Source organism: Lithobates pipiens, unplaced genomic scaffold (assembly GCF_037356315.1).
Source record: "Lithobates pipiens isolate NorthernLeopardFrog02 unplaced genomic scaffold, aLitPip1_a1.2 Scaffold_3, whole genome shotgun sequence".
In the NCBI taxonomy this organism is placed as follows: domain Eukaryota; kingdom Metazoa; phylum Chordata; class Amphibia; order Anura; family Ranidae; genus Lithobates; species Lithobates pipiens.
Window position 1 is genome coordinate 39,665,565 of NW_027507790.1, and position 13,608 is coordinate 39,679,172.

Here is a 13,608-nt window from a genome sequence, read left to right on the forward strand (position 1 = left end):
ATTAGATGTAACCGTCAGATCAGGCCTCCATTTACATTAGATATCACCATCCGATTGGAGCCCCCCTTTACATTAGATGTCACCATCAGATCAGAGCCCCCCTTTACATTAGATGCCCCCATCAGATCAGAGTCCTCCTTTACATTGGATGTCACCATCAGATCAGAGCCCCCCCCCCCTTTACATTAGATGTCACCATCAGATCAGAGGCCCCCTTACATTAGATGTCACCACTAGAGCCCCCCTTTACATTAGATGTCCCCATCAGAGTGCCCCGTTACATTAGATGATCCTATTAGTGTCCCCCTTTACATTAGATGTCACCATCAGAGCCCCCCTTTACATTAGATGTCACTATCAGATCAGAGCCCCCTTTATATTAGATGTCACCATCAGATCAGAGCCTCCCTTTACATTAGATGTCACCATCAGATCAGAGCCCCCCTTTACATTAGATGTCACATCAAATCAGGGCCCCCCTTTACATTAGATGTCACCATCAGATCAGAGCCTACTCTTACATTAGATGTCACCATGAGAGACCCCTTTACAATAGATGTCACCATCACATCAGAGCACCACATTACAATAGATGTCACCATCAGAGCCCTCCTTTACATTAGATGTAACCATCAGATCAGAGCCTCCCTTTACATTAGATTTCACCATCAGATCAGAGCCCCCCTTTACATTAGATGTCACATCAAATCAGGGCCCCCCTTTACATTAGATGTCACCATCAGATCAGAGCCTACTCTTACATTAGATGTCACCATGAGAGACCCCTTTACAATAGATGTCACCATCACATCAGAGCACCACATTACAATAGATGTCACCATCAGAGCCCTCCTTTACATTAGATGTAACCATCAGATCAGAGCCTCCCTTTACATTAGATATCACCATCAGATCAGAGCCCCCTTTTACATTAGATGTCACATCAGATCAGAGTCCCCCTTTACATTAGATGTCACATCAGATCAGAGCCCCCCTTTACATTACATGTCACCATCAGATCAGAGCCCCCCTTTACATCAGATGTTTCCCATCTCTCCATCCCCTTGTACGCACAGCTCTCACACAAGTTGCCTCTGTCATCCACCTTCGGACCTGCAGGGATGAGTCAGAGAGACCCGCCAATCACACACTACAGCAGGGAACAATGATAGAGGGAGTGTTTTGGGCATAGAGCTCAGCTCACCGAGTACTTTCCAAAGGGAGCCAATAGAGCTTTTTATTTGCAATCACGTGATTGCAAGCACGTCATGCTTCCCATAGCAGCTGTGTGTCCGGCGCCCTGCACACATAAAGGCTCCAAGACGAGACTGGTCAAAACAATGGCGGTACACCCTATATTTCCTGGTGGCCCTACCTAGAAATTAGGAAGGGGACACCATGGAACAAACTATTACCTACATCATAGTGAATGAAATTCTAAAATAAATTATTAAAATTGCACTGCTTTAGTCTGACTTTGATGCGACTTGAGGTCCATAGAACTCAAGATTACACAGGCTTTGCTTCAAGTGGCGTCAAAGTCATGCAACTTTCAGGTCGCACAAGTGTGAAAGGGGCCTTATTGCCAGCTATTTCAACTATATATATATTTCCAGATGACAAGATTTTACAGTCTAACAGTCAATGTATTATTCATACCTCCCAACTTTTTGAGATGGGAACGAGGGACACCTATTAGCAAAAGTATGTAATCATAGGACACGCCCCCTGTCACGCCCCCTTAAAGGAGAAATATATCTAAAAAAATATTAGTTAAAGTGTTACTAAACCCAAGACCCTGCATTCACTATATACGGTCTCCCACAGTACACAGTACATGAAAATTAGAGATGCATGATTAATTGTTAAAAAAACGTGATCTCGATTCAACCACCCTCACGATCTTAATCCAGCCTTTCCCACGATTCATGTAACAAATACAGAGCAGTTCTCTGTCCAGAGCTGTCAAAGTTTATCACAACATTGCTGAGATAAAAAGAAACATTATATAATTTGTTTCTTTTAGATCAAAGGGATGAACTTCGTAAATTAGGGTAGTTTAACCACTTAAAGACTAATGCCGCATACACGACAGGACTTTCCGGCAGACTAGGTCTGACGGTCTTCCCGACTGACTCTTTCGGCAGAGTTCAGACGGACTTTCCGAACGAACGGACTTGGCCACACACAGACGGACTAAGGCTGTTCGAAAGTCCGTTCGAACGTGGTGATGTAAACGGGACAAAAAAATAGCCAGTAGCCAGTAGCTGCCCTTGTGTCGTATTTGGTACATTGGACTGGCACACAGACGAACGGTTTTCCCGATTTTAGTCAGTCGGAATTTAGTCCCTTGGATAGATTTGAAACATGTTCTATTTCTAGGTACGCTGGATTTTTCCCCTGAAAAACGAACGGATTAGCCCACACATGATCGGATTGTCCGACTGACTAATCCCGTCAGACCTAGGTTGCCGGAAAGTCCGGTCGTGTGTACGCAGCATTAGCCTTTTTCTGACACTTGTTGTTTACAAGTTAAAATCTGTATCTTTTGACAGGAAAACATTTAAGTAAAAAAAATCTGATATAAAAAAAACCCTCAAACATTATATATATATATATAATATATATATTATATATATATATATATATTTTTTAGCAGAGACCCTAGAGAATAAAATGGCAACCGTTGCAATATTTTATGTCACATTGAATTAAAAGAAAAACTAGACAGTAAAGTTAGCCCTATTTTTTGTGTAATGTGAAAGACGATGTTACGACGAGAATCGTGATCTTCATTCTAAGAAAAAAATCATGTGACAACACTGAAGAAATGACACTTTACTACAATGTAAAGTAGTGAGTGTACAGCTTGTATATCAGTGTAAATTTGCTGTCCCCTCAAAGTAACTCAACACACAGCCATTAATGTCTAAACTGCTGGCAACAAAAGTGAGTACACCCCTAAGCGAAAATGCCCAAATTGGGCCAAACATGGCACCTCATGGCAAAGAACTCTCTGAGGATCTGAAAAAGGGAATTGTTGCTCTACATTAAGATGGCCTAGACTATAAGAAGTTTGCCAGGACCCTAAAGTTGAACTGGAGCATGGTGGCCAAGACCATACAGCGGTTTAACAGGACAGGTTCCACTCAGAACAGACCTCGCCATGGCCAACCAAAGAAGTTGAGTGCACGTGCTCAGCATCATATCCAAAGGTTGTCTCTGGGAAATTGACTTATGAGTGCTGCCAGCATTGCTGCAGAGGTCTAAGGGGTGGAGGGTCAGCCTGCCAGTCTTCAGTGTTGTCACATAAAAAGATAGAATAAAATATTTACAAAAATGTGAGGGGTGTACTCACTTTTGTGAGATACTGTAGCAGTCTTGTGACTTCTATCAGTGTCTGGTTAAAGCTTGTAGAAGGAGTTTTCATACTGCACTGGCTGGTCTTCCAGGAGACAGGAGTCGCAGGACCCCTGACCCCCTTTGAGTGGAGCTCCGCTTTAAGCAGGTTTGTGGGTGTTTTGCATTAGGTGTTAAGCGCTTGTTTACAACTGCCCATATTCTAAAATGTGGATGAGCTGCTGATGTTTTGCATTTTTTTTTAAACTTTATTGAAGTGTCACAAAATGATACTTCAAGTCTATGCATTGCAGCACGCTGTGGTGTGATGAATTCAGCTGCATGCATTTTTATGCAGTGGAGCACAACCCACCACTGTGGTGTAAACAGAGAACATGAAAAAACGATGTAAATTTAATTTTTTTACAGTCCCAGTACATTTGCACTTCCGCAGCGTTTCCATACTTTGGCTTCATTCATAGATAGTATAGAGAGACATCCTTGATACCACCTGCATTAGAAAGGGCGGGCTCTACTACCAGGCTCCGCCCGATTTCCAAGCTTGCCAATGGTCACATGGCGCTCCTCTTCGCCACACATATTATTTTACACATTCTTCTCAAATTCCGAAGAGGGGGATGCATTACTACGCTTCCACTGTCCCAGTCACACAGATATGATACATTTCGGTAACTTTCTATCAATGGACTCAAGACTGTTCCGGTGTTTCGCCAGATTAGGCAACCCGTCCGAATGTGTAACGGAAGTGACGTTCCGTCGTCGCCATCTTGCTACACCTCGCACTCCTCCATAGTAAGGATACACTGGGAAGGGGGAAAGCGGACATCATGCTACACCCGCCGGAGTTTTGCATTTTTCACTTATATTTAACAATAATGTGAGTTTAAATTGTGAAATACTGTACTTAGAACTCAGCCTGACTAGTTAGATGTTGAATTTTAAAGGCAGCGGACTTCTGTCAGATTAGAAAACCTATGTGATGAGCAAGCTTGTCGCTGCTTTTAAAATAGTCTGTTACACGGAATTCTAAGTACTGTATTTTACTATATAAACTCACTTTTCTGTTAAAAATAAGTGTAAAATGCAAAACTCCGGTGGGTGTAACAAGATGTCCGCTTCCCCCTTCTCAGCGTATCATTACTATAGAGTGTGGGGTGTAGCAAGATGGCGTCGACGGAACGTCACTTCCGTCACACATTCTGACGAGCGGGAAGGCTTGCTAGGCAAAAAAAAGAAAAAAAAAAAGCCTGGTGGCATCACGGCCCATCGTCTTTTGCTACTGCGCCTGTGCAGTATTGCTGCACCGTTTTCTACCGGTTGGTCGCTGTCCGTTGAGGGAACCGTGAGCCACCATGAGCGGCACACTAGCCAAGATCGCCGAAATAGAGGCCGAGGTGATTAGTAAGGGTGTATGGAGGGGGGAGGCCGGGGACTCTTCCAGCTGTTGGCAGGAGAACGTAGGCCCAGCATGTGCTTGTGTGTAAGGGACAGACGCCGGCTCCGGCAGGCCAAGAGGGAAGATCTGACGCTGAATGACCAAGGGCTCATTTTATTGAAGTAGAACTAACGCGCAAACTTTTTTTTTCCATTTGAACGGAGTAGTGGGAGGTTATAACCCCCTGTCATGTCTTTTTTTTTTTTGTGCCATGTGTCCCATTGGGCATCTTTCCCTTCACTTCCTGTCTCACAGCCAAAACAGGAAATCCCAGGCTGTCACCAAAACTAGTGTGTGTAGTGGAAGTTTTCCCTTCTAGGCTTGTTCTGGTGACAATCCAAAATGTGAAAACTTTCAGTGATGACCGGCAAACAGGACAAATAGAAGGAATCTCCCTAATGGGGACATAGTCGGCAATAGAAACTCGACAGGTGTTCTAATCCCTCTCCATTCTGTACAAAACTTAAAAAGAAAAACCTTGCCTTCAGTTATACTTTAACCACGCCAATACTGGGCACTTTCACCCCCAGGAAATTTTTCACCTTCTAGCACTGTCGCACTTTGACTATTAGGCACTCATGTTTTTTTTTTTTGAGATTTAATTGCCGCTTTTTTTTTTTTCATTCTAAAAAAACTAAAAAAGACCGTAAATTTTTAACAAAAAAGAGTCTGTTATAAAATGTGCCAGAATGTTGTTTATTGGCTCTCCTCTCGTCACGCGCTGCCGGCGTGAAAAGAGAAATGGCAAAAAACAGTATTTCCTATTGATCAGCTGCGACTTTTTTTTCTCGTGTGTTTTTTTTTTTTTTATCGGAAATGATCAACTGTGATTGAACACAGCCGATCACATGGTAAAGAGCCTACGTCATAGGCCTTTTACTATGATCAATGAAGTACTGTGTCTGAGGTACACAGCTCACCACTGATTGTAGCGCTGTGTGCCCCTAGGGGTGCGCATGAGCGCCTGGTTTTGAAGGACGTCCTATGAAGCCACTGCCTGGCCATCAATCCGCTATAGGCTGGGCGGAAAGGTGTTAGTGTTCAGAACAATCAAATTGCCCACAGATCTTTTCAGAAAGGTCAGTTAGATCTTTAATTAAAGCAGTATTAAACCCAAAAGCAAACATTTTATTATATTGCAGGTTACCAAATCTTAGATGTGATGACCGCTTTAGCTTTCATTTCATCTGGTGATCCAGCCAGTAGGTTTGTTTTCAACAGAATAAGCTGTCCTGCAGATGTAGTAGTTAGATGAGACAAACTGTTTAGTGCTGACAGGGGTGCTTATAGCGATCAGCGTTTTTGTAAAACCTTTATCTAAAAAGGAAAAAACTTTAACTCCTTACAAAGTGTGAGCTAAAGTTTGGCTTCAATTTTAGTGTAATTAAATCTGCTAGTACTAACACCCCCCCCCCCCCCGACCGTTAATTCTGGTGTCCAAAAGTAAAAGTGCCCCCTGTGCTCATTCATTCAGAGTGGGGGCATTTAAATATAGGAGGTTTGTTAGTGGCCGGATCACCAGATGAAAACAAAGGGGGCGGGGGGGGCTTTAAAAAAAATAAATAAAAGATGCAGGCACCACATATAAGTGGTAGTAAACTTCCCCAAATAAAATAAATTCCTTGCAAGATAATATAAAGTGCTAGTATACATGGCATACTAGCACATTATGGCAGACTTACCATGAAACAAAGCCATCTGGTGGTGCACTGTCACCGCTGACAGGGCTTCCGTCTTCACCTGGTCTTCCTACCGGGTTCGTGGGTTCCGGCCGATTGAATAGCCGAGCCGCGAAGCGAGGGAGTCACAGTCGCAGCACAGAGTTCTGAAGGGGGGGGGCGGCATGAATATGCCATGCCTTCACAGTGCACATGCCGGTGACAGCAGCGGCTGCTGCTCAGTGGAATATCTCCTAAACAGTGCACGTTTAGGAGATATTCATTTTACCTACAGGTAAGCTTTAATATAAGCTTACTGATAGAAAACACTTTTCTGATATTTGTACCTATCACTTTAAAAGGATAGTTCACCTTTACAAAAAAAAACCTGCCTATGCAGGTAAGGGATGTTTGTAGATTAAAACAAAGTGTGCAGCTCTGACCAAAGATAAATAATACCCTTGCTATAGGTGTAGGTCATGTACATAACTTATGAAGCCAGACTGGAATACTCCCATGACATTGCGAAGTTCTCCCAGGACGATGCTAAGTGAGATTTAGTCATCACTGCTCACCTCCTCCATCGCGGATGTGAGCGCTCTCTCTGATTCTCTTCCCTGATGCTGTAGCTCTGAGCTCAGCATTTGAGAACTAACTCCTGTAATGGTGGAGGTGAGCAGTGATGACAGGGCTTCACTTGGCAACGTCCTGGGAGTATTCCAGTCAGGCTTCATAAGGTATGTAAATGGCCTACACCTATAGCAAGGGCTTTTTTTTAACTTTAGTCAAAGCTGCACAGTTTGTTTTTTATCTACAGATGCCCCTTATCTGCAGTTTTGTCAAAAAGGTGAACTATCCCTTTAACTGGTTCCCAACCAGCTCGTGTATTTACAGGGGCAGAATGGCTCCCCTGCGTGAAACCCCTTATGGGCACAGGGCTCCTTTTAAGAGCTGCCGGAGGGGTGCGCAACCGCTGCACGACAGACCAGATGTGAGTGGCCTGTGTTTGCGATCAAGTGCATGAACGTCAGCACGGGGATTTGTGTGTGTAAACACAAATCCCTGTGCTGTCAGAGGAGAGGAGACATGTTGGTTGTTCCTAGTAAGTAGGAACAGCGATATGTCTCCTCACCTACTCAGTCCAATCCCCATACAGTTAGAACACACTGAGGGAACACACATTTAACCCCTTGATCGCCCCATAGTGTTAACTCCTTCCGTACCAGTGTCATTTAAACAGTAATTGGTGCAATTTTATAGCACTGATCACTGTATAAATGTCAATGGTCCAAAAAATTTGTAAAGTATCCTATCTGTCTGTCGCAATACCGCTAAAAAAATCGCAGATCACCGCCATTACTATTAAATACTAAAAATGCCATAAATCTTTCCCATAGTTTGTAGACGCTATAACTTTTGCGCAAACCAATCAGTATTCGCTGATTGTGATATTTTTTGTAAAAAAAAAAAAATGTGGAAGAATATTTATTTGCCTATACTGATGAAGAAATTTGTTTTGTTTTTTAAAACATTTTTGGGGATATTTTATTATAGCAAAAGTTTTGTGTGTGTATAGCGCCAAAAATAAAAACCACCGAGGTGATAAAATAGCACCAAAAGAAAGCTCTATTTGTGGTAAATAAAGGATACAAATTTTGTTTGGTTACAGGATTGCATGATCACGCGATTGTCAGTGATGCCAAATTGTAAAAAGTGCTCTGGTCAGGAAGGGGGTAAAACCTTCTGGGGCTGAAGTAGTTAAAGTGGAACTTTAGGCCAAAAATAAAAACAGGTGAACAGGCAGGAATTTTAATGCAGAAAAGACATGCTTTGTCTCTGTGCCCCTGTAATGTCAAAGTATTTTGCCGACCCTGTAATGTCAAAGTATTTTGCCGACCCTGTAATGTCAAAGTATTTTGCCGACCCTGTAATGCCAAATGCATTGCCGACCCTGTAATGCCAAATGCATTGCCGACCCTGTAATGCTGAATCTGACTGAACTCCTGTGCATGCATGGGAATGAGGTCATCCCTGTCCAGCCAATGAAAGCAGCTGGCAATCCAGACCCAGAAGCAGGCTGTCAAAGATGTCGGGCCAGGCGGGGAACTATGGGATGCCACATTGCTGGAGCTGAGGTGAATATAGTTCTGCTTTATTGATTTGTAAGCTGCAATATAATACATTTTTGGTGTTGGGTGTAATACTGCATTTCATTTTTGAGAGCCTCTGATAGCTGAATTGCATTGAGCTTTTTAACCCTTTGTTGGGACGGTGTTCAGATCTAGTGTACAGCTAATATTGAGATCTGCCAGTAAAGTCGGAGTTAATTATGGTAAACATTAGTCCACAGCCACCTTCTAAACATTACATAGCAGGGGAGAGCTTGGTAGGATTTTAAAGCCTATGTTCAAGCAAAATTACAAACAGAAAAATCTGCACAATGGGCATAAGCTACAAGTCAGTAGGATGTCTCCCTTGTGCTGATTCTTTTTCGGTTAGTGAAAATTTTCCTTGGTCATGTAAGCCCATCCCCCCCCCCCCCCTATAATTTTTAGATGCATCCAAGGTTTATGCAACTAAAGAGCTGTCACAGGCTCCCATGGAGAGAGACAGACTATGTTGACCACCATTCATACTGTAGTAGCTTCTATAAACAGAGGGTTGGAGCTATTAATTATCTGCCCATCCTCCATTCTTGGATCACTTTCCATTCATAGAAGCTATAGTATAGAATCTATTAATGATGGAGCTGGGTGGAAACAGCAGGCATAGTCTGTTTAAACGAACCCCTCACCACTCTGGAAGATTATGGTGGCAAGAGGGTGGGGGACGCAGACAGGAAGATTTTCACTGAAAGAAGAGGAATCGGCACAGGGTACACATCCTACTGACTGTAGGTCGTGTCCATTATGCTGACTTTTCTGTTTGTGATTTTGGCTGCACCACATCCTTTAAAATGTTCCAGGACATACTTAACTAATCTTAAAACTGCTCCTTCCCTCTTTCTAACATGTATACTAACTATCCTGTGGCAGAAAGATGTCTATACTTATTGTACCTATTTTCAGGCTGCTCTGGTCCGGTCACGTGATTGGCTCCCCTGTGTCAGCAAGCAGGAGAGTGCCGTGAACGGATGGGCCGTCTATGCAGTAATGTCACTTCATAGACATTACCAGCTGCTGTCGAGTGCTCTCTCCCCTGCAGCCGGAACTGGCTGACATAGGAGAGACCACGTGATCAGAGCAGCCTGAAAATAGGTAAGTATGCAGATTGATCTTCCACAGGTTAGATAGTATGGATGTTAAGAAGGGGAGGGAACAGTTTTAAGATGGATATTTCCTGGAATTCTAATTAAGTACAAAGCACTTGAAAGGGCAACCAGCATCCTTTTTTTTTTTTTTTTTTTTTTTTTTTTATGTGATGTACTATTAATGTGATGTCTAACAATCATAAATCAGGTGTTTTCCCAATTTGGCTGCTGGATCAGAATAATACAAGGTGACCATTCTGCTATCTACTTTCCAGATGGCCCGGACTCAAAAGAATAAAGCTACGGCACACCACCTTGGGTTGCTGAAAGCTCGTCTAGCTAAACTCCGACGAGATCTGATCACCCCCAAAGGAGGTGGAGGAGGTGGTCCTGGCGAAGGTAAATGAATGGCTTAGTCTGACCATGGTTTCACCTTTCTTGTTTGCAATTTGACTGCAATTAGACCCCTTTCACATGCGCCTGCACTGCTCACAGTGGAGCAGTGCGCTTGCAGGATGTTAAAAAAAAATAAATAAAAAAAATAAAAAAAAAGTCCTGAAAGCCGCATCTTTGCAGCGGTGTGTACACCACTTCTAAGCCCCTGCCTATTGAAAACAGTGAGGGCAGTGCCAGTAAAGTGGGTGTAAAAATAGAGCCGCTTTACCACTGACACCTGCCCCAATGTGAAAGGGCTCTTCAGGAGATGAAGAGGAGCAGGGGGGTCCTCCATCATCACTGATAGATATTGTTGTGCTGTGTAATATTACCATCTGGCTGAGACCAAGTGATAAAGAAACACAGCACTGCCGTCCCACAGCTAGGATGACCATGCTGTCGCCCCCACGACCTACCACCCTGTCCTTATTATCTTCTTCCGAAGCTAAACATTGTCCTTTTTTATATGGATGCCTCCTGCCCCTGAACCAAGCACCAATCATGGTTATCTACAAAGCCTCATCTATAAGTCAGGGGGGAGAACAAGAACATCAGTGTACAATGTGTGTGCCTGCTACTACTCCCCTTCTCCCCCTTAGCGCCGCTATCATCGCTGGGACTGTTCATGTCCCAGGATGTCGGATATCCAAAAACGCAGGGGGGTTGGGAGTGCTAATGTTTTTAAAGGAGTTAAATTTTTGCCTGGAACTCCGTTGGTTAAAAAAAAAAAAAAACATTTAGTTTATTACATTTTCCAAGATGACAAAGAATACAAAAGCATTGATGCCTTCTGTTGTACAGTAGACATAGAATAAGCTATATATATATATATATATATATATAATATTTTTTTTTTTTTTTTTTTTTTCTCTATCATATATACAATGGGTGTTATGTTTGTAGTTGTGAAACTGAGATGATCCATCTGCCCCATCACCCCTTCTGGGAACAAACTGTGTCATGGGTTATTGGGTTCATCTCATTCCATATTGGCAGTCAATACTCTAATCAGGAACTCCTGCTTTTTAAACAAGTTTTTTTAATTTTAGATGAGTTTTAATAAGTTGATCATTGACCTGATGTGCGAATGTATTGATACATGATCTTTATGTAAATTGTATGTTTAAAACAATGACTCCTTTTTGGTAGGTTTCGATGTTGCAAAGACTGGCGATGCTCGAATAGGGTTTGTAGGATTCCCTTCTGTAGGCAAATCAACACTTCTCAGTAACTTGGCTGGTGTTTATTCTGAAGTGGCAGCCTACGAGTTCACTACGCTGACCACAGTTCCTGGAGTTGTGAGATACAAGGGAGCCAAGATTCAGGTACAGATAATTAAAGAAAAGAGGCATTGCTGAATGTCACCCATATGGCATTGCTCTATTGTGGAGTGTTATTTGTTTTGACAGCTACTTGATCTCCCTGGAATTATTGAAGGCGCTAAGGATGGTAAAGGCAGAGGAAGACAGGTCATTGCAGGTGCGCGAGTTATTATTACCCATTCATGTATTGCTTTTATGGTGACCAGTTTATAATAATTTTTTTTTTTTTTGAACAGTTGCACGCACTTGCAATTTAATCCTCATTGTCTTGGATGTGTTGAAGCCACTAGGGCATAAAAAGATCATTGAAAATGAACTGGAGGGTTTTGGTATCAGACTAAACAAGCAGCCGCCAAACATTGGGTTCAAGAAGAAGGACAAAGGTGGCATAAATCTTACAGCGACGGTAAGTTGTAGTTGTGTACGCACATATAAATCTTGTGTAATGGCGTAATACTTGGTTTTTATAATCTTGATGCCAGTTATGGACATAAAATAAAAATTTCCATTTTATTTTTTTACACACTGAATTTTTAACTGCTTAGTATTCAGGACGTAATTAAACCAAACTTTTCCATTCATGGAATGGTGCTGTCCATAATAACCAGATTCTATTTCTGCTGTCATTTCTCTACCTGTTGTCTACATGTTAGAAAATGAGAGCAAAGTTCTGCATATGCCAAGTACAAAATATGCATCTGATAGATCTGTAGACAGCGTGGATATCTGCCTGCTAATTAAGCCAGAGGTCTCAAACTGGTGGCCCTCCAGCTTTTGCAGAACGACTTAAAGCTCCACTGCCGGTTTCCATTACCTAACATGCCTGGCGCCTGCACACAAAATGCTGTGATCTCTGAGTGAAGTTGCATCCATAAACTAGAGGAGAAATCTTCTGACAACTATAATGGGAGGGGATTTTCCTTAGATCTGAAAGATCTTCTTTAAATTCGTGTTGAGTGTACAGGAAAGTAAATGAAGGGAAATCAGACACATATGGAGGGGGAGAATACATAAGGGTTTTAGTTTTATAAACTTTCAGCTGCCCACTCAATTTGAATGAGATGTACTGTATGCACATTAAAGCAGAATTACAGAAGAACCCCCCCCCCCAAAAAAAAAGTTAAGTCAGCAGCTACAAATACTGTGGCTGCTGCCTTTTAATATTAGGACTCTTGCCTGTCCAGGGATCCAGAGCTGTCCTTGCTCAATCTGATTCTTCAATTGGCTTTGGATGCAGGAGCCAGGCATGTTGGGTAAGGGGAACCAGCAGTGGAGCATGAAGTAATTTTAAGTGGGGTTCATCTGTCCACTATGGCTGAGGTTCAAAAAGTGAAGGATTTGTGTGTAGTTATGGCACACCTATCGGTAAACTCTTTTGTTGGAAGAATAGCATTATACTCTGAAATGTTATTTTGTTGGCCCAAGGGCTTATGGTTGTACATCCCTTATGTCCCTGCCTCTTAAGTCAATACTAACGGCTTAATCCAGGGGTATCAAACTGGTGGCCCTCCAGCTGTTGCAAAACAATTCCCATCATGCCTCTGTGGGTCATGCTTGTAACTGTCAGCCATGCAATGCCTCCTGGAACTTGTAGTTCTGCAACAGTCAGAGGGCCATCAGCTTGAGACACACAACCCCCCCCCCCCCCAACACTACTTTTATCGTCCTTTTAGTCCCAGTTTTTCTTTATTTTTTTTATTTTTTCTTTGGCATCTTTTAGGGTCGTCATCTACTTTAGACACTCTCAGGTAGATTCTGGTACCTGCTCAGTAGCTTTCATGTTCTTCGCTATTTCTACTCTTATCTCGCGTCTGAGCTACTAAAAAGTTAGTCTTACAAGAGCTGCAGCTAATGATCCCTGGAGAAGGGGATATTGAGGAAATGATTCCTTCTACCTGCAGTTCAATGACCAATTTTGAATGGCCAATAGCATTGTTGCTTTATTTTGTAAAACTTTTGTAGTTTATTCGTACATCTTGATAGGATAGGTTTGCTTTAAAACACCCAGCTTAAAAGAAACAAAGCATACACATCATCGATCACCTTGCCATCGTGTCATCCTGAATAGCTTCACTTTTCATTCCATATACAGTGCATCCGGAAAGTATTCACAGCGCTTCATTTTCCATATTTTTGTTATGTTACTGC

At 42.4% G+C, this 13,608-nt stretch overlaps 1 protein-coding gene across 1 annotated transcript in view; it reads left to right on the forward strand.

The window, feature by feature from the left end:
• Nucleotides 1–4,569: 4,569 nt before the first annotated feature.
• The window catches only part of DRG1 (developmentally regulated GTP binding protein 1), a 31,781-nt gene continuing 22,742 nt past the window's right edge, over nt 4,570–13,608 (forward strand). The window contains exons 1-5 of the mRNA XM_077461501.1: nt 4,570–4,754; nt 9,979–10,102; nt 11,288–11,463; nt 11,548–11,617; nt 11,697–11,866. Of these exons, the coding sequence (XP_077317627.1) occupies nt 4,713–4,754; nt 9,979–10,102; nt 11,288–11,463; nt 11,548–11,617; nt 11,697–11,866 (582 nt within the window). The 5' untranslated portion in view covers nt 4,570–4,712. The remainder of the gene's footprint in view (nt 4,755–9,978; nt 10,103–11,287; nt 11,464–11,547; nt 11,618–11,696; nt 11,867–13,608) is intronic.